Source organism: Pterocles gutturalis, unplaced genomic scaffold, assembly GCF_000699245.1.
Source record: "Pterocles gutturalis isolate BGI_N339 unplaced genomic scaffold, ASM69924v1 scaffold4841, whole genome shotgun sequence".
NCBI classification, from domain to species: Eukaryota; Metazoa; Chordata; class Aves; order Pterocliformes; family Pteroclidae; genus Pterocles; species Pterocles gutturalis.
The window spans coordinates 40216-64306 of record NW_010102959.1 but is presented as its reverse complement, the minus strand read 5'-3'; the positions used below and the strand labels follow the sequence as shown (position 1 = coordinate 64306).

The window sequence follows — 24091 nt, the reverse complement described above, 5'->3', positions numbered from 1 at the left end:
GATCTTATTATGGCTTCTCATTATATCCAAAGGATGGAGAACATGAATGATTTAAGTGGAGAATGATGGGCAGTCACTGTTAATGAACATTAAAGAAAAAATTAGTTAAGTTTCTCAATGATTCTCTCTCAAGACTGCAAGATATTGTCAGGTCCTCCCAGTTTTAAAGGTACATTTTAAGACTAACTGGGGACACAGTTTGACCTAACAAATTGTTTGTGGTGGCATTCAGCAGTGCAGGAGGTCTGTAAGGTTATCAGAGCACCAGATAAGAGATAAGGATGTCTCGCAGGAAAAGTTTCTAGTTCGCTCTGAGCACAAACCTTAGGAAATCAAATTGCAAAGCAATAAGGAACGTTATCAAATGCCTAGAGGGAAAGCTTAGATTGCAGCTTCTTGCGAAGATCAGCCATCTCGCAAACTGCAAAAGGAGACTTGTTTGCCTCTCTTTGAGAAAAGCACCTGCCAGCCCAGAACCCTTTGCACAACACCCAGCATCAGTGAAATCATGGGCTCTGTGCCCTATCCCTCCTCAAGCCTAGCAGCTGGTGAAGAGAAGAGGTCATCATCACCCACTTCCAGGATCTGGCTGCTCAGCAAAATACCAGATGCTCTTCTAAACCACTCAGACTTCCTGCAGTCTAAGACTGAAGACAAAAAGTCATAGGAGGCAGGAAAGAAAAAAAAAAAAAAAAGACGACATCCAAGCTTTGCCTGGAAGAGCTTCGTACCTGATAGGGATCATCCCTATCATGATGAGCGGGAAGATCATCTTCATGTAGGGCAACGGTGACATGCCGAAACCACAGAGGATGAGGAGCTGCAGGACCTGCAAGCCTGTGAAATAGTGGATCTTCCTCTGGGGCACTCTGCGGATGTAATGCGTTGGAGGATAAGCAGTCTGGGAAGAGAAGAATTATACGTTAGGTATGCAGCAACCTGGACTTGTGACTGCAGAATGTGGCCCAAGCTTTTCAGCACAAGGGTTTTAAGGAAATCATCAATTTACGCACACAGAATGCATTGACATCAGAGTCCTTAACAGGTTCAACAGCTGAACACAGAATTCGTAGGGTTAAAGTGCCTTAAACCACAAAGCATTGGCAGCAACACCCAGAAGATGACTGGGCACTTGAAAGACACACAGCCAGCTACGATTGCCTTTGGGAGCATCTGGAGTGCAATAAACTATCCTGATAAGTACGGTAATGAGATTCCCTGAGCAGGATTATCAGGGCTTTGCAGCAACACGTGAAGTGCCTGTGGGGGTGTGCAAGGGGGTGATGGTAAGCAGATGCGGGATGGTTTCTCCACCTGAAACCCAGCTCCTCGTTATTTTATAGTGTTCTGACCTCTACTAATCAGGCTCCATGCTTGCCCCTGGTGGTCCCATTTCTTGGCTGAACCCCCGTAGGGGAAGACCAGGAGATGAGACTGGGGAAGTGTGGGAAGCACCTGTACTTTGACTGCAATCATTTTCTCAACTCATAAAAACTATTCATTTTTGAGAAAAAAAAAAGAGAAAATGACATTAATAGGCTAAATACTGCTCGTGGTTTCTTTTGACAGTTACTTGCTCATGTCTGAGCACAGGCTTTGACTCACTGTCTATATATCAATGAAGAGCATGAGCGACTGTCTGCTGGCACCGATACAGAGTCAATGGATTTCAGATTGTGCCATGACTCATTAAAACATTTCCAGAAAATGGGAGATCTCCATATTTGAGAATACTTTTTTCATTTTCCAAACCGAAGCTTGGAAAATTCCACATGTAATTGGGACTAAAACCAGAAGTAATATTCCACGTACATCAGTGACTATTCAATCCTCATTCAAAAATTGACATGACAAATATAATCCTTACCCGGATTTCACAGTTTTAACCTCTGGGATGTAATATTAAAGATGAAAATAGATTAGCAGAGATAGAGCCAAATGTTGGGCTTATTAAGCCCTTGACCCTTGTTACATAAGAGAAGGTGAGCTGGAGACTCTCTGTTACTCCCAGGTACCGCCTACACTGCAAACTAACACCTTCTTAGCCCTTGTGATACAGAGGGCTTGAGAACGCATCTTCCAGATTTTTCAGCCCACATCAGAAGGGTTTCAATAATGCATGTCATTTCATTTTGAGTTGAAAAACCTATCTCGTGGTATTTCACACAAGTCACAATGAAAGTGTAAAATACAGCAAAATAATGACCTGTTGTAAAGCTTTGCTGGGGAAATCAGAGATCACCATTTACTGACACTGTGCATGTGTTTTTTAGTAATTTGTAAATTATTTTAAAAAAAAATGCATGTGCTCTGCAGCTGACACAACATCTCAGTGGGTTTTTGAAGCTTACAAACGCCCTATACTCAGCGAGCAACAGTTTGTGCAATAGTTTTTTTTTTTTTTTTAAAAGATATTGTTTGAATGGATTTTTGGTTTGCACTCTACACAGTTCAGAGGGTATGTTCACTGGTAGCAGCTATCCTGGCTCCATCCATGCACTTGTCTTTGCCTCTGAAGAACTGGTCTCCAGAGCAATTCTTAGCAAACTGAAAAGAGAACGATTATATCCGAGACATCGCTCTGAACAAGAAAGCTAAAATACTTCTGTGGCAGGGAAACGCAGAAAGTAATTTATGCAGAATTTGAAAGACAGATGAGATGCAGTACAATTCTATGAACAACTCAGCTACTGCCTTTTTTTTTAACCCAACAATAACCATGCCACTTTTGTTGTCTGACACCGCATTGCTCTCCCGCTCATTTGTTCGTTTTAATAGAAAGACTTCTCTTGCTCCTGTCTCAGGAGCAGCCAGGCTAAACTAGAGACATCAAGTTCCACTCCCTCTTTGCAGAGAAAGGTGAAAGGGAAACGCACAAAGCGCAGGTTGGAGCTGGAAGTCAACCTCCTGAGCACATGAGTTTTAGGGGTCATTCCCTTCCCAACACCAGCAGCTTTTCACATGAGCTCCTGGCACAGCTTAGTGCTGAGGTTGTAAAATACAATTTCTTTCTCTGGTGCCCCAGTCTCTGTACCTGTTCTTTGAGCAGGAGAGCCACTCTTTCAAAGAGCTGGTTCCCATCAATGGAGGTCAGTGCGATGTAGAGGAAGAGCCCGTAGAGGACTGGCTTTGGGATCCACTGGAGAGGGAATGGGAGGAGAAGAAGCGAGAGGCCAACCAAGAAGTTTGCCACTAGACTTGTCAACCGTGTCTCCTTCACGCTCACAATCCTGAAAGCAAGAAAAGAGGGATTAGGGGAGTAGGATGATACCCCAGTACCCATGTAGGGTTATTGCTGGGGCTCAGTGCTCTGTGTAGGTGCAGGACACGTGCTGCTCGGGAAGGGGAAACTCATCTCCACGGCACTGAGCTCAGCACTTCTGGCCCCGTGCTGACACTGAGAAGGCAGAGCTCTGCTGGAGCCGGGCCAGGCACTTAATCCACAGTTCAAACAGAGCAGCTGGAAAAATGCCAAATTCTCCTTCTGCGAAGCTCCACAGATCCTACCCTGAACTAAACTGCCCTCTAAACGAGTTCTGTTTAGCACACGGCAAAAAAAACCAAACCCAAACAACCCAACTAGGCAAGAATACTCTTTCTGGGCAGTAATCCCTTCCTCGATTTACCCAGTGCATATGCAACTGGCTTTTGGCCAAAATAAAACTCATTGACTTCTACGGGAACTAATGAACCTCTTGTGGAAAAAAAAAAAAAAGTCTGCACTCTTGACTGCGAGTCAGCATTTTTGATGTATATGAGGATCTCCGTGTTTACATGGAAGGGAATGCTGAGAGCACTACACAGGGAGCTAGAAATTTAATTCTGCTGTGGATAATAGCAACTGCACTGCAAATTGCCTATTACCATGCAAAACATGTAATTAATTAATGCAAATTTTCCAGAGCTGACAGACCACAGATTGATTTCTTTTTTTTTTTAAATAGGGGAAAAAGACTGACAGGAAAGCATGCAGCAACTTTCAGAGCCTACTGGGGGGGTGTAAGGGAGGGTTGCTTTGTTTTCTTTTCACTTCAAGTAAACCTGTGAGCGCTCAAAGAAAAAAAGAAAATTGCTTTGCAGTGAATTATTTTTATATTAAGTTTTTGAGAGACTTACTTATAAGTAAGGTCAGGTTGAAATTTAAATCTGTTTATACATTCAGGAGTATAATGAAGCTGTGGAGACGATGGAGCCTTCCACACCTGTATTTTTTTGTAACAGCCCAAGTCTTGCTCTCAGGGTTTGGATGACATGGCAGAATTAACACAAGTGATCACAAGACATAAGGAACAGCAGATATCACAAACAGTACACAAAATCCTGAGGACAACGCTGGAATTCCATGGTGAGCAATGGGGCAGGTCATACATACTATCCAGGATTACCAAGAGAGGATGCACAGAAGAGACACAGGAGGTGTTAACCTCTAAGTGACCTCTCCTCCTCTGGCCAGGTTTAAAGAGCAGAAGCCACAGCTTTCCTCCTTCAAACAGATTTTGGTCAAACTGTCTTGCAAGTCTCTTATGTCAAGAGGTCCCTAGAGAAACCCAGGAAGAGCAGAACACTTCTCTCCACTCCTATCCGGAGACTGCTTCTGCCAGCTCCAGAAGAATGGAGACATCACCTGTGTGGATATAGTTTAGCATCCTTTTCACCACCTCCAGGTCTGGACCACTACAGAACAGAAATCTTGGAGACAACAGAGCCAAACAGCCTGAAGTATAACTGCAAGTGCTAATTCAGAATGATTTCATAGTCCCATAAGGAGTGGTCAGACCACCTAGAGCTCCCGCTATGAGCCTCTGAAGCAGCCCAGTAAAGCAGGAGTGACAGGATGCACTAAATGATTTAGCCTCATCCAGGTACAGCAAGAGTTCTCCTGGCTTCATCATTGGGCAAGGTACAGAAAGAGCATTTCTGTTATTTCAGGCAAAAATCAACCCCTCTTGCGACCTGCAAGAGTCAGTCTGAGCATGGACAAGTCTGCTAGGTTCCTGGCAAGTGAAGTCATGCAAACCAAAGTGCTCAAGATCAAAATTAGATATGAAACCACCGCTTTTCAATCAGATGCAAGTCTGCAGGGACAAGAACAGCTCAGAATAGCACCCTTTGGTAATAGATTTGTGAAGTTCATGAAATTTTCTGCCTGTCGTCTCTTGGGGATGAAGCAATCAGAGCACTGGAGAGTGTTTGATCACATACAAGATGTACTGCAAAACTGCTACTGTCAGCTCCTCCTAATACCACTTCAAGTAGTTTGGAATTTCTTATCAGAACAAGTTAAAATTGCTCATAATTGACCAAACTTGAGATGTTGAAAGCTGAAGTTCCCAGCCTCAGCTGGTCCCAGAAGACCAGTCTTGGTCTTCTGCCAATTCTAGCACATTTCTTACTTCCAGGGTGAGGACATCAAGAACAGTCACATTAAGTCAACAGAAGAAACTGTAATTTGCATGCCCTAAGAAACTGGTTTGGCCCTTGAGGAAACAGCTCCAGAAAGCCTGTGCTGCAGTGAAGTAATTAATGGAGATTAGAGCATAATCCAGGCTCAGTTCCCCAGAATCCTTTAAATACAGCTAGCATGGGATTAGCCATTCCCGACCTCCTCCATATGAGGAATGAGAACCTATTTGCAGGTTGCCACATGAAACTCAAGTGGTTACTCTACAGGGGAGAAGAAAAATTTAGCCTTTACTGTGACAGATCTTTATTCTTGTTTATATCATCCTCACTAAGAGCTTTGATTTGAGTGCAGGAAGGGAACCTGCTAAGAGACCCAGTGCTGAAAGAACTCCTGATTTTCTAATTGAGGTTTAGTATGTTCCTTTTTCAGTAGGGCTAAGAGAAAAAGAAAAAAAAGGCAACATTGCTCAGAGTCTCCTGTTTGTAGCTCAATACCTTGCAGAGAGCAAAGCTTCAGTCTCAAAGGGAGTTCAAATAACCAGGAAATCCTCGATCCCTTCTTCACTCCCAATATCCAGTTCACAGCACTCATTTACGTCCCAATTTGCCTCTGGCAGAGGAAGAGCTGCGGGGGAACACGCTTAGCAAGATCAGGGCATCCCTCAGCTCTTTCAGGATAATCACTGGAGCCCTATCTAGGTCAGCGTGGCCTCAGAAGCCTCTGTGATGCTCTTTGAGAGGAGCTGGGTGAAGGAGCAGAGGACAAGGGCAGAAACTAGTCCTTAATTCAAGCACAGAACTGGACTTTGTGAAGGAGAAGCCAGAGTGTAGAATAAAGACTCTGTCAAAACAGGAAAAAAGCCACCAGGAATTAAAACTGACAGAAGACGACACAGGAGGGAGGCTTGGCACATGGATTTCAAAGTGTAAATTCTGCATCTCTCAAAGAAATGGAGAGAAGAGGTATCCCAGAGCAGATCACGGACACCAGGAACAAGGGCCTGGATTAAAACACTCCAGAACTCAAATTACAGAGTTGCTTTTTTTGAAATAGGGACTCAAGACAGATATAGTTGTGAGAACACCTAACACCAACACATACTAATGGGAATATGAGCCCAAGGGATGGATTTCCTAGGAAAGGTCTGCAAAAGCATTGCAAGAAGCAGCAGAACTCAGCAATTTCCAGATGTGGGACGTGAAATCTGTCCATCACCGACCCAAAAAGCCACTGTGCCAGGCTGGGATGGATCAGCTGGCACCAAGAACAGCGTGAAGGCGAGATTGTAATTAAAAGACAGACCCACTTCATCCCCCAAAGTAAATGACCACTTAGCCTCACTTTTGATAAATGACTACTCTGAAAATGGAAACTGAGACAGGATAATTAAAACTAATGGCATGTGAGTGGAAATTACCACTTCTGAGGCAAAAGCACTCAACTGTAACATACTGAGATCAAACAGACCAGATAATCTCTGTTCTGGAGCAACTTTCATGAGAAATTAGCTTTTTAATTTTTTTAAAAAAATATGTCTGTGATAAGAGCGCATTGGAGAACTTGGAACAGCCAAAAAGCTTGTCTTAAATAGAGAGCCGTGACCTGGGCACGGCTTCACGGTTGCTTTTGCTTAAAACCAAAAAAATTTATTAAGCATCTCGCCTTCCCGAAACGTGGCGGAAGATGCTATGGGAGCTCTGAAATAATGCTGCATTTTTCCTGCCCTTCGTAATAACCACCAGACAGGCTTCAGTCAGTGAATCAGACCGGATTTTTTCTGATGAAGACAACTGGAAAGATCTGGCCAAAGCATATCTCAGCTTTCCACAGGGATAAATCTAAAAAAGGCTTTGGTCGGTTCTTCCAGCAGACAACTTGCACTGGAGCAGGTTGAGTCCCTGCAGGCTGCTGCCCACCACTGACAAGAGCATAAATTCGTGGCTGCCCTAAAACAAGGCTTTGAGCAACCTGGGCTAGTGGAAGGTGTCCCTGCCTATGGCAGGGGGGTTGGAACTCAGTGATCTTGAGGATCCTTTCCAACCCAAACCTTTCTGTGATTCTAAGTGCTTTGGTGAGGGGGGATGAAGCCAGGTCACAGGCTATGCAGGCTGAGGTGGCTTCATTTAGTGCATCTCCTTTCTACCTTCCCATCTTGAAGGTCTTCAAAACAACAGCTAGCTCCCCAACCGCGTCTCATTGTACCTAAAGTATTATGAAACACCAAATGAAACCAAAGAGCTCTGCGGTTCCTACTTACGTCTCATAGATGTGTCCATTTTCAACCCTCTCCTCCACGTAGGCCAGGGCGCGGACGTGCATTGGGGAGTGAGGGAAGGCAGCATGGATCCACGGGAGGCCGAAGACTGATAACCCTGTGTTAATCAGTGCAACGAGCAGGAGGTCCCAGTGGTAAGCTGTTCCCTTCACCAACCTGAAATGAGTTTTTACGTTGACAGCAGTTCCACACTGTGTGAACTGTAACAGGCTGCCCTTGCTGAACCCGAGCTCGAATGCTAAACATCAAAGTGCACTTCCACGCACAGAGTGATTTCACACTCCTCCTGCTTTACAGCCTGGGTTACATGAACACGAAAGGTAATGCAACTTGATAGTTTGCTCCCAAAGCAGTCATCTCCTGGAAAGAACCATACTGAGCAAAAAAGGCAACCCACTAAAATAACAGCCCATGAAAATTTCGTCAGCGTTTTGCTGCTACATTTATTGCAGAGTCCACTCAAAATATACATACATGCCTACTAGCAGAGTCCATGTGGTTAAAAACCTGGGCACAGGTTACCAAACTACCGACACTGAAGTTTCCCTACTAATTTTTAACCCTGATCTCTCTCCTTCCCCATGAGCAGAACATGTGCGTGGTATGCTGCAGTAATCCCCAATTATGTAATTGCTACTGCACAATACGAAAATAGGACATGAATTCATTAAACTTCAGCTCCTCCTTGGTAGTCAGCCAAGGAGATACGCTCCTAACTTTGGTGAACACAGGGGAGCCTCCCTGTTTTGTTACAGGAGGAGGAAACTGGCAGCCTTCACCAAGGAAGCTGCCCACTTCACTTTGCAAGGACTATACAGCCAGCAGCTGCTAACACTCAACTCGCATCTAGCTCAACCTTGACATTTTTTGCAAAGGTCTGCCCCTTTCCTGAATACACCCATGCTCAGATGCCACGAGTAAAGTTTAGAAAAAGGCTGGGGAAGGATTCAGCTCTCAGATTTTGATACCTAAAGGTCTATAGAAGTGTTTCTGCTTGGCCATCAGAGCAGACAGCAGCGTTCACCCTTGCACAACACAAGGGATCAGCTGAATTGCTCTCCAAGCACCATTAACTGGAAAAAGAGCACAATTTACATGTCCTAATGCACCCAAGCAAGCTTAGTTCAGTACCTAAACAGAGACTTGGAAGACATCTGAGATGTTCTATTACACAAGACACACAGAGGTAGCAGACACAACCCAGCACGTGTACAAGATCTATGCTTGATGGCTATCTCAAACAGCAGCAGATGCTGTCGTCTGGATGGCAGAAATCTTAGGTAGGGTTCAGTTTTGGAACATAAAGACTCATCTCATTGTAAGTGCTCACCTCCATTGACTGAGAAGGCCAGGGGGTGTCTAGGGCAGGTAGATGTCTACACTGCAATGCTTCTGAAGATGGAAGGTGGGATTGTAAATACACTTCCTTTGTTGGCTCACTCTCACTTTGAAAGCACATCCTCTGCTCATGTGCTGCTTTCTCAGATCAAAGGCATCTACAGCATCACCAGCATTACCATCTGATCGTCCTGTCTGCCCTTTTCAGGGGGCTTTCTATGTAACAAAGGCCATAGATCTAACAGGAGCGCATCATTTGTCCCCTTGGGACACCGTTTGGTCTGAGCAGTCTTGCAGCACTGTGTGTGGTATTCACCTGCTTTGACTGATGGATAGGCTCCACTGAGCTCATCTAGCTCAATGCACGGAGATCTAGATACTTTATCCTGAGTTACCTTCACACTGCCCAACCAGCCCAGTGTTCCTTGCTTTGCTTTGATTATTGTTCACCAAACCACATCAGGGTACTTTCAGGCAAGCAACATCTTTTCCCTGCTTTTTTTTTTTTTTTTTTTCCTCTACATGAGAAAATCACCACATTTGGCAAGACACCAAACAGCATGATCTCCATTTGTCTGGTATAGATGATGGTATTTTTAGTCTATGATGGTACCACAAACAGAAGGTGTTAAGTTCTAGTTTTTTCCATCCCTAAAAACCCATGAACCTATACCTGATCAGCATAAGCTCAGCCCTGTAACAATGCATCATGAAAAACACTATGAAGAACTCCAACAAATATTTTACATTCCTTAAAGAGACCCTTGTGGAAAACACCAAAAATTTAGAAGAAACTCATTTTAGGAAAAAGAGATGACCCACTTACGTTACAGATTTATGCAACACTTTAAAGGGATGTAATAAAGATAAGAGGAAAAATCAAGCGGTGAAAGAAAACCAAATTAGTGTAACTGAATTTGAGCCTGTCTCCTCTCTCCTCATTCAGTGTCACTCCAGCTACAACATGGAGAATGCTAATGTATGTTATACAAGGAGAGAACCCTCCCACGCATTACATTAGCAAAAAATCCTCTGAGACATGGTGGTTTCCCTGGAAAAGTCTCATACACACTCATTCTTGATATTATATCTGATTGCAGTTGGCACAAAAACATCAGAGGGAATATTTTCATAGCGCAACATCTCAATTCAAGTTTGCACATAAATCAGACCTATCAGAGATACTGTTTTACTTCCCTTCCACCTTTTCAGTTGGAGACTAGCAGGTTCAAACACTTCTGGTCTCAGCTGCAATGTATCATGCTACATTTGTGCAGGTCATTGACTTTTCATTTTCAAAAAACTCTATTCTGCAAGAGCAGTGCAAGTGTTCACATGAGTCAGCCACTCCCTAAATATTTGGAGGTAAAACCACAGACCTCAAACCATAACAAAATGTCTACATAACATTGCCCACGTGGGCAAAGAATAAACAGGCTGAGGTGATGAGCTCATTGATGCTTTGCATTTTTGACTCACTGCCATCACATCATGTTTTGGGGATGGTGAGGAGTTGAGCAGTAGTGTTACTTTCATCTACGACAACAGAAGTTCTGAAGAACATGTCCTGAACATCTTTTTTCTGATATTCAGACAAGCTTTGGACAAGCAGTGCTGGGAAGAGACTCAAGGACATCCCTCCAGAGAGGAAGAGAAGCATTACCTGTTCTCTGGTGCGTTTGTGAGCGAGGCCACAATGTTCTGCTCTATGAAGAAGAGCATCGACAGGAGGAAACCCAGCCCCATGGCACTCATCACTGACCCGATGGAGAGGGACTGGACCGGGGCCAGCACGAACAAGCTCGCAGATGGGTTGTAGTTAAATTTGGACACTAGAAAGAAGAGAAGCATGATGTTAGGAGGCACCTTCTTGTCCGACCATCCACATGGACTCAATGTTTTACCTACATGACAAACTATAGGGAACCAATGCAGCAAACCAGGAGTGATGCTCTGGCATATGGGAGCCAGAAGACCATAGAAGATGAGCTCATCTGGCTGTCTGAGTTTATTTTTTTTCCTCCATCTTCTTATAACTTGGCTGCCACCCTGATTTGACAATTACTGCTAATTCTAGGGAGGCATTACATATATTTAAACAAAATAAAAGAGGGCAACTTGTTTTCCACAGATGCGAAGCATTTTCAGATTAGAAAACCTTATTTCTAACTAGCAGTATACTCCTCCTGCTCAGTTAATCAACTGACAGAGGCAGTTTAGAACTTCCTCATATCCAACAAGCTGCTACTTTCCTGCCATTGGAAGAAATCCATGACTAGGGATAAATCACACATGGCCACGCATAATTTTACAATCCAGTTGGATGGAATGGCCATCACAGAAAAAAAAAAAAGCCATTTCTTATTTGTTTCCATACATTTCCTCACATCACCCACTCACGTCATCACAGGACAATGCAATTCCTGTCCCCATTATCGCTTCCTGATACGGAAAAGCTGATCTATTTGGCCAATGAATGGTGTCTCATTTTTAGATTTCCTTGTATTACTTAGAACTGCCCAGATGCTCCACACCATTTCATCTAAATTAAAAAAACATGGAGACAAAGAGGGCAGACTGGGATCATCAACTCTATGTCTGTACGACTGGCAACAGCCCTTCCTGCCTGCTACTTACTGTGCCCTTTGAACTTTGCCAGAAATTGTTGATTGTCTTTATTGTAAGAAATATATACTTTAAATTATATTGAAATGAAAAGACACTGGAATAATTTATCTAGAGAAAAAAAACTTCATTTGGCCTAATTTGATTAGGGTTTTGAATGAATTAAATCTAATACTGAAGAAATCTGAGCTCTTGGGGTAGTGGGAGGAACACATGGTATTTGTGAAATTACAAGGAAGAATTTTGCTATCTTTGAGCAAAACCTTCCTGGGATTTCTTTTTTTTTTTGTACATTCTAAATAGCTTCCACCAATATTCTACAGAATAAAAATATAACTTACTTTCGATATCCTTGAAGATATAGGAACCCACAACAGAGAAAGTCAGAACTGAAATCGGTAAGGCACAATCAGACAGAATTTCACGTACTCTTGCATGCAAATATGGGCTGCAATTTAAAGACAAAAAATTTCCATCAACACCACACTGTAGGGACAATCGGTCAATCCAGATAGCATTAAATGCTTTAGCAAGTGAAAATTCAGTCCAATCTTGCAATTCTAAAGAGATACTTGGAGTGAAGAATTATCCTTTAATTCAGCCCTAAATCCTCTGGAATCTATAGCCTTTGAAGGTTGATGAATGCATAAGCAAAACCCACAAGAAAGAAGAAACTAATATGCAAGCTAGAAAAAAGTCGTCCAAGCACCAATTTGTGTCTCATTTCTACTTTAGTTTAATTGCTTACTCAAACACTTCAAATAAAGAGTTTTAAGGGCAATGGGAGCAAAACCCAAATTGGAGCTGGACATTTGATTCCCAAGAGCACATTAAAGGTACCCTCACAGTAGACCTTCCAGTACCATCAGGGATTTTTGCCCCCCACAAATGGCTCAATGCTTATTTGGGGGGAGTTGCAGGAGTTCCAACATGAAATACATGGTTCACCCAAGGCTTTCTGAAAAGTCACTTGCAACGCCAAACCAAATACGGAAGGGCATCATCCAGTGACCGAACATTGTGTTCTGCTGCTAACATTTTCCAGGTGGCCAGCCAAGTTCACAATCTCTGGCTTTGGCTTCCACTGCCACTAATGGAAGAGTTCCACCTGATTTTTCTGGGTTACAAAATTAAGATCTAATCCATTCGCGATTCCTCGCAGGTAATATGAAATAATCAGTAGTCTGAGCTCTAAATAACTCACCTTTTCTTAAACTGATAGAGCGTATGACCAAGCCAAAGGGTACCCAACATCAACATGAGACTAAGGACGGCAGTTTCACGTCCATAATGCACATCATGCGTGCCTGTTTGATTCTCTAGGGATATGGATCTGCTCACTGATGAATTCATCAAGAAGGTGGTATTGATGCCGAGGCTTGGAATAGCATCAGTTCGTGCTTTTTCCAAGTAACTGTCTCCTGTGCGCCCATGGTAGTAATATTTCTTAAAAACTGTACAAACAACCAACAGGCAAGCATTAGGATAGGTTTGTGACAAAGCAAGTCAAATAAAGTGGTTCTTTCTTGCTTGATCATGCAGTATTAACATTATGCTTCACCAGGTTTACAGCTCTACCCCTTAAACCAGTGAAAAGAAATCAGGAGAGCTGCTTCTCTTATAAAGCCAGCACTCTACAAATTTATTTTTTACTTATTTTAACAGGTAAAAGTTCAATTGATCTAAAGCAACAACATTTGAACTGTAACGACTTCCAGTATTAATTATTTACATGATTTTGTTCCTAGGACTAGAATCACTGCTCATATATATATATACACACACACATATATGTATTTATGTATGAAAAGACATCTACTTTCAGCAGCGTGGTAAACAAATTCCATCAGGATGTCTGAAAAAATTAAGAGCAGCCAGGCTGCACAGATCCTTAAGGGAAGTACAAAATGTGCAGTAATTACTTTTCCTCCAAGGTTTGCCCAGATTTTAAGGATAAGTGTTGACGATATGCACAACCTGGCAGAACATTTACATTTACACTGCAAATCGAAGTAGAGTTACAGAGCACCTGAAGTAAACCCGTACACGTGAAACACCCAGCAACACCTCTAGAACTGCCCATAAGTGTATTAGGTGAGCTCAGAGGCATTTCTAGAAGAAGTTAACAGTTATAAATAAATTTTTGCTCTTGAGCATTTAGACAGCTGTGTTTCCATTTCTATGGCAGTGGCTTTCTTGAAGCATATAATTGTGGTGTTGGGATGTTTTCACCTCCTTTGGGAACAAGAGCTTGAGGTGTCACAAAGAAGAGGTAAAAAGAGAAGATGGGAGTTGCAGTGTTACTCCCATGTTATGTGATCGGACGGCAGCAGGCAGGACCCGCTCTCCCCCATACCAATGGGGAGATACAGGAGGATGGAAACCACCACGTCAGACCTTTGCAGTCCCTCTACCCTTCTTTGCTTTAGTCAAAGTGCTCCTTCAAACTTTGCATAGGGAAACCAAAAAGTTTAGGGCAAGACCATCCTCTCTAGACAAAAAAAATACAACAATCTGAAGCTTAGATTATAATGCTCCTTATAAGATTTCCCTCTACTCCCAAATAATCATCAAGTTTATGAAAACCCCAAGCACCTCAGCTCAACTCTAAGTATTTGAGAAAACAAACTTTAAACGTTCTTGCAAAGCATAATTGATATTTGCAACCACCTTGAATTTGGCCAAAGTACAGTGTTTGTTACTGCTGGTTTGGAGCGCACCCCAGTGTAAAATGTCCCATGGTTAGCCATTATGCCATTTTAATAGCAGAAATCATCTTTCCTGTACCAACTTTATGTTTTAAAAGGAGTTTGGACATTTAACAAGTAGATGGGGTCAATGGGGTATGAAGTGAAAAGACTGACCAGTTACTTCTCATTCAATACATCTATATATAAAATCATAGAAGGTTTCCAGTTCAAGATTTAACCTTGCAATTTGCTCTCAGCAGCAGCCAGAATGAGGAGGTCATCGCACTTTTAAAGTATGAGAAAGGTTCCCCCAGTAAGGAGCAATCTCATAACAGCCTCCATTAGCACTGTGTATTTCTGCATCGCGTGCGGAAGAGGCTTTGCTATCATTTCCTCCCTCCATCCTCACAGCTGTGTCCAGCCCAGGCAGGACACCTACGCCTGCTTTGCAAACAGGGAAACTGAGGCACGGAGCACTGCCATGACCCTCACACCGGCACAGAACAGGTTGTTGGAGGATTGGCAGTTTCCGGCTCTGATAAAGGACACTTTTGTCGTAACAGAAATAATTATGGCAGTATTTCCTGGGGATTAGCAACTGGCCAGGGCTAAAAGCCTGCTCACCATCTCATCTGACCTTAAGCATTACCAAATCCTGGACACATGCATAATTATTGGACATATATAAACATATTTAGCACATACAACTCAGCAACTATACAGAAGGTATTTGCATGCCTGCATACTTAGATTTGGACTCAAAAAAATAAGAAACAGGTTATTTTTTTGGGGGTCTTGTGGATTTTCTCAATTTCTCACACTTGGCTAGATTGCAATAATATATTTAGGGCTGAGCACACCTTTGGTGCACTGCGTTCAGCCTGGCTGCATCTCAGGCTGCAATTCAGTTTGCACCTACCTCTAAAACTAGGTAGGATTGCCTCACTTAACCCTGGAAATAGGAGAAGAAACTTGGTCTTTACTTTTATATTTTAGTTAAAGCAATGAGAACATTCCAAGATGGCTAGCAGAAACCTTCACCCTGCACCGCAGACTTACTATAAAGTATTTGATTCCTGCAGATTTATAGTTTGTTTTTATAATGGAGGTAAGTGGATCTTATCAAATTCAGAGAGAGTAGCCAAGCAGGTGGTGCCCTCGCTGAAACAGAGCCACTCTCAAGCCTAGTACACGCTCAAGTTCCCTCCAACAACATTAACTGGCTTTGGTTCAGCTGGTTCACCACCGTTTCCTGCAGAGTGCAAATGTCAAGATCAAACAAACACAGCTTGGGTGTCTGGGCCACTCGGCAAAAACAAAGTGTCACCGGGATAGCCTGAACACACACGGCTTGGTTCCTCTGTACAGTATCACATCCCTCCCCCCTTCTTTCCTGCACATGTACAGCCACCTTGTTAAAAAAAAAAAAATCAAGGCTATGAACAGACTGAGGAAAACATATCTGAGCAAGAGCAGGACATTCCCTGGCACTAAGGAAGCCCAAAGTCACTGTCAGCTGGCTAGCTGTCACCAGGACACATTTAACAGCCTAGTACCAGCTTTCTCTTCATACTTAACTGCTCAGCTGAGGCTTTGAGCAAAAAAAAAAAAAAAAAACCAAAAAAACCAAAACCAACCTCAAAACAAAACAAGAGTGCAAGAAAGATGAGCATGCAGCCATGAGCTGCACTGGTGTCATGTGTTTAAATAGGACCACTGACAGGGTTAAGGATAAAGTCTGTGCCTGCCACCATTGGTGCCCTTCTGCATCTGGGGATGTGGCAGGACCTGGGGTCCCATCTGTTGAATGCTCCCAGATGCAGCTCAAGCCAACACATGCTGGCAACTGAGTGTTGGTTTGATTTTATTACTGTTGCTCCTATAAACTCAGTCCTTCTTAAGTACAGGGGAGAATTAGACTAATTCACTAATGACACCGATTAACTTCCACAATCCTCTCCTGTCCCCACTGCAATACTCAGAGGTATTGCATATTCCTCAAAGTCTGGCAGCTGAGATCAATGGATGCTTTCTGCATCCTTAACCTGAACCCCATTCCCCTGCCACAGGAAATCAGCTCTCTACTCCAGAAGCCCTGTGAACATTTGCATTTGCTAATTTTTACAGAAAAGTCCAATATTGTCTTGAGGAACACCTTAGCGCCACAGGGTAACGATCTCATGCCTCCAGGCCAGGGCACTAACAGCACACATTAAGCAAAGCTCACAGTTACATAGTGAGCAAGGAGAAAGCAAAGTATCCCAGAACAGCTTCTCCTTCACTGAGCTTTGGCTAAGCAGGATATTTGAAAGATGCAGGTGTTCTGTAGATGAAAAAAAAAAAAAACCCTCTGATTGCACAATCAAACATATGCCCAAGGAGCCAAATGAAGGATTCCCAATGAAGCGAGGAAATATCTCACTTCAAATTCCTTTGCAGTGTCAAACCTGCTCTTTGAAGGTGTTTTCCTTGCATGCAGGATATCAAATGAGCCAAGCCTGAGGATTTTAAAAACAAGGGATGTGCTCTGTGTGGTTAGGTATGTCTTGAAGGATTTCAGGAGATAGCCCAAACTTGGGGCTGCTGGACAATAGCTCATAACAAACAAGGAATGTAGACTTGGCCAACTCTTCACTAGGATCAATAGAAAGGTTGCCAACCACATGGCACTTCTGCCAATATCTTTCACCTTCAGAAATACCTCCTGCCAATCCTGATCAGGAGGAAGAAAGGTGCCAGATAAATTTGTTAAACCCCAAAGCTGCTCATGGATGCACACCTAGGACTTAACCCAGAGATGGGGACCAAGTGGCTGGAAAGGGCAGGACAGCTTTTGGAGCATGATGTAAGACCCTGCAGTCCTTATGCTGCCACTAAAGAAGGGTCCTGGAGCCCATGTAAGAATGGGTAATCTCAACCCATCTTTTGACTCACCACCGTGTAGTTTTAATAACACGGCAAGGAAAGAGGTTTAGATGCACTGAGCTTAAATTGGACTTTTTTTTTTTTGGCCAGGACCAAAGAAACTAGTACCGGAAGACTTTCACAGCAACATTAATAAGATATCTCCATTTGTTAAGATACTAATCATATCTCAACTAACTGAAATTTTATGCTGATAGAAATGCTGCACATCCAGGTAAACTGCTGACACAGGGCTGCTTCAATCTCACACGCTCTCTTTTTTTTCCCTGAAGACCCTGAATGAACATGGAACAAGTAAACATCATGTGTATTTGCAGCCTTGTATTTCCCTTTGACAAGGAAGCAAAGCAAAGATCTGCACTGAAAACAACTGTTGTGAGACTTACCTTTAATAATGCCTTTGAAGGCATCAAGTACAAACGTGATGGATATAAAAAGTGCAATTATTTCTTCTGTTGACCTGTGGAAAAATCCCAGGAATTAATATAAGCATTAGCAGAAACTGCATTCAACTCCATTCAAAGGAAAAAAATCAGCATATTCATGCATTTACATGAAATTATACCAATTTTAGTTAGACTCCACCTCAGGAAACAAAACCCAGTGAATCTTTAAAAGCTTCTTTCAAGCTGGAACAATAAGCTGAAATGATACTGTCCTCATCTCACAAAATACATTTTGCAGCAAGTTTGTAATTAAGGAGCTTGTGGAATGTATAATTTTTCCATTTGCTGAATAATCTGATCAAAATATGACTTCTTGAAAACAGCTACCTTTTAAAGAGCTTCATCAGAAGACTGAAATTAAAGAGGGAGTACATCACAAGGAAAAAGCTGTTCCACAGTCCAATCCAGGCATAGAAAGCACTGAAATCCAAGTTGTAGTCATCACAGATTCCTCGGATGACTGCAAAAAATTAAGTATTCATGTGTCAGGTTAAACTTTTGTCATTATCACCCCACGGTTCCCAGGTTCTTGATGGCAAAAGGAACCAATTTCAAGACTTCACCACAATGCACTTATGGCAGATAGCATTAAAACCCTATTCTTACAGTCCCACATGAACACGGGACCAACCCAAACAGTTCTCCTCTCTCCCCTTTCCTCCACTGGGAACAGGGAGAAGCACTGAAAAAATTTTCTCCCAACACAGGTCGAAGCATCTTTCCTAGAGACCAAGGCCACAAAATCAGCCCTCAGAATTTGCTCCCGCTGACATCTCAGGATGCTGTTGAGCAGGGGATCTCATAGGTGGTTTTGCACCATGTTTACTCATGCTGCATTGTAGACAAAATCTCATGTTTTAAATCTTTCAAGCTAGTCATAGCCCATCTGATTGTTCTTATAGATATCGAGTTTGCTCCCTTACATCTCGGGCTCAGTAAGATCAGCTTGCAGCTGTAACTGGAAACCTATTGATCACACCTTAAAAGACCAATAAAAAAACAAACAACAAAAACTTTGTCTCAGGCTCTTCAAGTTGGTTAAATGCAGCCATATGGGAAAATCATCAGATGAAAAAAATTTCCTCCTTAAAGCAGAAAAAATGCTTCTTCTCACAAAATATTTTTTCTATGCAAAGATGATTCCTTTAGAAACCAACTTTACCTAAATCTGAATCAAATTCCTCCCCTCTCTCTTAACACCAGAAGCAGCCCTTCGGTATTGATTTATTAAACGAATGCAACGAAGGCTCTAACAGGATTGCAAGGTTGTCATACAAAGTCTCATTTCACTGATCACCATCACATCAATCCCCTGATGTAACCATCTAATAGACTTACCATTAATGTAGAGTGCTAAAGGAGCCGTAGTTAGGAGTACAACCAGAGGTTGTCCCGAAAAGAGCGCGTAAAGCAGCCCTCCAATACCCTGGCCGACGATTGTCTTCTGCACATCTACAAATAATTACAAAAGATGGAAACAAACAAGCTATTTAACCAACATCTTTCTGATCAAGGAACATTCACAGGGCATAGAAGCCAACCACTAATGAATAAGAGCAACATTTTAGAGGGTATAGATGTAAGACACCGAAAGCAAGAAGTGACCCTTTGCCAGAACACTTTAATACTCATGATGCCATCAGGTTTCCAGATAGTGAACTGTGAAATTTTGGTGGGATTTTTTTGTTTGGTTTGGGGTTTCTTGGGTGGGTTGGGTGTTTTTTATTTTTTTAAGTTTAACTTTAAACAGCCATAGAAACATAACCAGTGTTTGTGGAGGCCTTCAGGACAAGACTTCAACCAAGGCTCCTATGAACTGTAACAGCAGTATGAACTGCTTCAGGGCTACACCTGGGGTAGAGCAAAGCATCATCCACTATACCCACAGTTTGGATACTGGCAACAAAATTCAGAACAAAGGCACAGGAGCTTGTACCAGGAAAAACGTGCACATAACTAGATAGATATCAAGTGAGCATCTTTTAAAAATAGTAGTATATCTGTATCAGTCCAAGCCAGATGATACTAACCAAAGTAGTATTCAATTTTTCTAGTCTGAGAAAGAGTTGTGAATGTAACAATTAAAAAAACCTTCAGTGGTGGTTTTTTTAAGTAAATAAAAACTATCAAAACTGTCCGTGACCAGAGCTACCCAGTTTGAATACATGGAATCCCATAACAGATGCACAACAAAACTGATAAACTTACCAATAGCTCCTCGGGTATTTTCATCATTGAGTGACCCAAATGCAATGGATGGAAGGAGGCAGGCAAAGTAGAGAAAGATCATAGTCGTGATGTATTTTCCTATAGCTTTGTTGTTTCCAATAACACCTGGTGTAAACCATTACGAAAGCCATGTTAGTTCTGCCCACTTGTAAAACAGTGAAACCCTACACAAATCAGCCATATATACCATTAGTTCTTTTCGTATTGAAAGGCAAAAGTAGAATTTCAGTCCACACTTTAGTCTTAAACATATAAGTAGGTCTTTAACATTTGTTTTTGCACAACCACTTTTTTGTTCACCTAGAACCAGAAGCACCAATATGCCACCAGACTGCTTCAGACATTTCTGGCATTGTCAAACCAGGAAACACTGGAAGCCTTTTGGTCAGTTTTGCCAACCCCAAAAGCTTCGAAGAGCATCAAAGCAGAAGCTGTAAGTTAGGGGTTCATAAACCCTCCACCCCTAGTCTTTTAATATGAACTTTATCGGTATTCTGGGCTATGCCCCTAATGAGCTCCATGGTAATCACTCGTCTTCACAACTCATAGACAGGAAAACATGAAGCACTTCATTTTTCCCTAGGCAGAAATCTGAGGTTATGGGCTTGAATCAATAATATTCTATGCTGAGCCAATTAGTGCTCGCAGACTTACAAAAAACAAATAGCACAAGAGGTCAGGAATGCGTACATTAAGAGTTTTGCCTTTAAAAAAAAAAGCCCTTCTAGAAGAATAGCTTCTTTCTTTTCTATCCCCTCACCCCTCTCTCATCTCCATCAGGAAAAAAACAAAAAACAACACAACAGACCAAAGCAAAAGTAGCCAGAAAGAAAACTAAAGTGTCATAATATGAATTTAAGGGCCTCTGAAGTCGCTTCCCTTCCCTTTCCTGTTTTCAGGCTGATGTCCATCCCCAGTGAGCTCATACCACACAAGAGAAAGGATGGGAGATGACAACAGCTGATAGTGCTCGAGAAGAATGTTTTTCCATAGAACAGCCTCTTCAGAGAGGATACACCAGAGAGGTATCAAAGAAAAACCTTGAAACAGCCTTCAGCCTGCCTGTGTCACCATCCTTGATGATGCTCCTGCTGCAAGGCACTTGGACAAGCTTGGAGTTGCCCAATTCTCCTTTCTGGAAGCCTCCTGAGCTGTAAACTCCCAATACAGGCACTGACCCCTAAGCTCCCAAATGCCCATCGAAGCCTTTCCTAGCATCAGTCCCTTCCTAGAGACAGCCGATGAGTTAAATCAGAGAAGGGAGGGATTTGCATTAAAGCTCGTTGGTGCAACACTGAGAAAATCTGGGCATTGCCACAATGGACTAACTGTATCCCTGGAATGAAAAGCAATCACTCAATGACTTTGGGATCTTATCTAATGTCTGCTTTCTGCACCATTTGTGGTGGAGAGATAAGGACAGAAGGAGGACGCAAAAACCCAAAATCAAAGATGGTGCATAATGATCAAGCAGCTGCATGAATAAAGGACACTTTGTGGTGGTTCCTGTTTGCAGACTTGAGAGGAACAGACATAAGTTGGACTTCTGATACTCAGCATCATTGAAAATAATTTTTTAAAAAGTCAGGGCTGAAACTTGACAGTAGACATCTCAAGCATGCAAATATGAGCCTGACCTTCCACAAGTCATAGGACCGGCTGTTTCAAGGCAGATTCCATTCAATTTATTGTGAAGATTCAGAAACCACAGACCACATTCCTGACTGCTCTTGGCCTGAAATTTACTTCTCACAGATTAAGTTCTCTCATGTGATCTCAAGTCCAACAGCTGCAGGCTCCCACCTCTCACTCAAGTGCCCGAGACCTTTAGAGAAAAGGAAAGACTTGGGAGGGTGAACAGTGGACCAAGTGGCACTTTTATAAGTAGAGATGGTCACATCCTTGTTCAGAGGACTCTGTGCCACTCCAGAATACCTTTGTTTGGACAAAGGAGTCTTTCCAATGTTAAAGGTCAGAGGCAACAATGCCTGAAAGCTTTGAAATAATTCATAAAAAGACAGGCAACTAGGACCAGAGAAGCAACTAATATTACAATGAAATGCTCATTTGTTCAGCAGAGAAAGCTATGTAAGTGATGAGGTGCCTCCTAAAAAAATTTCAGGTAGACATGAAGGGGCAGAAGAAAGGAAGATGCCTTGAAGAGCATCACAAAAGCTCATGCATGGCTTTTAGTTTCAGCTTCAACCCTTGCAAAGCAAGCAGCACGAGTCCTTGCTGATCAGGGAGGTCCTTATGCCACATCAAGGCTGGGTCCAAGTACGAAGTACAGCTTTTAGTCCGTAATCAGCCACACGAGATCCAAGGAGCAATGAATCCCTACTGGTGGGCAGCAGAAGTTACTTCATAATGGAGAGAATAGCTACATCAAATTAAACATAACCTTCCACAAACATGATTAATCACTCTAATTGCAGTTAAAATCATGAGCAAATAGTGCCTCCTTGTACAGATTCACCTGGGATAAGCACTAAAATCCAGCATTAATCACAATTTACCTTTTGCCTTTTTAAAGTCAACATCTGGCTAAACATTTTCAGGGTCTATTTGCAACCCAGGGACTGACATTACTTCATTTAAAAGAAGGTGGGCTGCATTATGATGGCATTTCATCTGCAGCAGGCTCATAGAGCCATTGAAAAATGTGTCACTCCAACTGCACAATGTAAATTTGTAGCAGAAAATCAACTCTTAGTCCAGCTGTGAAATTTGAGTGGCTATTACAGAAGCAATCCTTTGAAATTAAGGTACATCTACACATTTAAATGGGAAGCAATTATGTTCATCAACATGACAGTTTAATTTACTTGCTTGAATTTCTGAAATGTATTAGTTTTTAACAATGAGGTTAGAGTTTCAGAGAATATGGCAGCCTTGCTGGCCTCACTTTGCTTGGTATTCTGCATTAATAAGTGAGAGACCAGGACTAGAGCTCCTTAAGTCTACTAATTGTACATTTACGGAATCAAAATAGAGACAGGTGGACATTCTATGAAATGTCTATTAATGTTCTTTCCCAATTCTCTGAAATATCCAACACAAAGTTTAATTATACTGCAGCACAGCAGCATGGATGTGTCTATTAAAGCCCTGATATTAAAAAAAAAAAAAATCACCTTTCAATGGGAAAAACACACAGTAAGGATAGCTATTTGTAGGTTTTGAGCCATAAAATCTCCAAGCATTACAAACTTCTGCTAATGCCCTCAAGCTGGGCTGTCACTTATGTTAACACCTGCTGGACCCTGCCTGATTTTCTGAAGATGAATCTTCCCTAAAGTCCTCTGAAGAGTAAATCACAGTACAAGTGAGACTAAGAACTTAGCTGCCAAAGGAAATCCACTCCTACTGATTTTGGAACAGAGAAGCCAAGCACATACTCAGACTAGAGAGCTATGAAGAAACAAATCAAAGGCTCAGAACTTCCCCTTCTTCTCTTGATTCTTTCAGCCCATTTCCCACAACGTGCTGGAAAGGAAACATCCACAGACAAAACAAGATGCTTTTATGCATCTTTAATGCATTCCCTTCCACCACCGATGCAGAGAGACGCCAAAAGCATCACAGCTGCAAACCCAGGTCACGATGCCCCAAAGCATCCAACCAGTCAGTCTTAAACTTTTACACCAAGGTGATATTTAGGAATGAAGAGAGATGCAGAAGCTACCTCATCATCTAACCCGAGGCAGCAGAGGCGCTGAGGAAAGGGGAGAAAGCCTATCTACAGTCCCTTATATTTTTCTTCCTCCCTCAGGAATGCAATCCAGCCAAGCGAGGTGGCCAGTGCAACCAGCTGGGAGAGTCGATAAAGATTTGGCATGTGCCACAGCCAATCCAGTCAGTATTTTAGTGAGTTTAAACCCTGTGCTATCTTAGACAACCAGCAAGAAAAATCTTCCCTTTTTAAATCCCATTTTTTCTAGTGCCTTCAAGACTTCCTTCTAAGCACGCCTGCATTACAGGGAGCTTTGGAGACCTCCCTCCCCCAAAACACCACCATCAAATCCCAAGGATGCTGCCAGCTGATGCGCTCATGTTACTCAGGAGCTGGTTAGGGACCCTCTGCAGGACCAAGGACAGGGAGGAATCCACATCAGCTGAACTATCCACCCACCATGGCTGTGTGCTGAGGACACAGGTC

The 24091-nt window shown here is 42.5% G+C and overlaps 1 protein-coding gene across 1 annotated transcript in view; it reads right to left on the bottom strand.

Annotated features, from left to right (window-relative positions):
- Positions 1–24091, bottom strand: part of SLC4A11 (solute carrier family 4, sodium borate transporter, member 11) — a 63413-nt gene that overhangs the window by 2532 nt on the left and 36790 nt on the right. Inside the window, exons 10-19 of the mRNA XM_010086498.1 lie at positions 19912–20037; positions 19042–19155; positions 18031–18163; positions 17644–17717; positions 12847–13096; positions 11984–12090; positions 10681–10849; positions 7662–7835; positions 3035–3230; positions 732–901 (exon numbers count right to left, since the gene is read on the bottom strand). Of these exons, the coding sequence (XP_010084800.1) occupies positions 732–901; positions 3035–3230; positions 7662–7835; positions 10681–10849; positions 11984–12090; positions 12847–13096; positions 17644–17717; positions 18031–18163; positions 19042–19155; positions 19912–20037 (1513 nt within the window). The remainder of the gene's footprint in view (positions 1–731; positions 902–3034; positions 3231–7661; positions 7836–10680; positions 10850–11983; positions 12091–12846; positions 13097–17643; positions 17718–18030; positions 18164–19041; positions 19156–19911; positions 20038–24091) is intronic.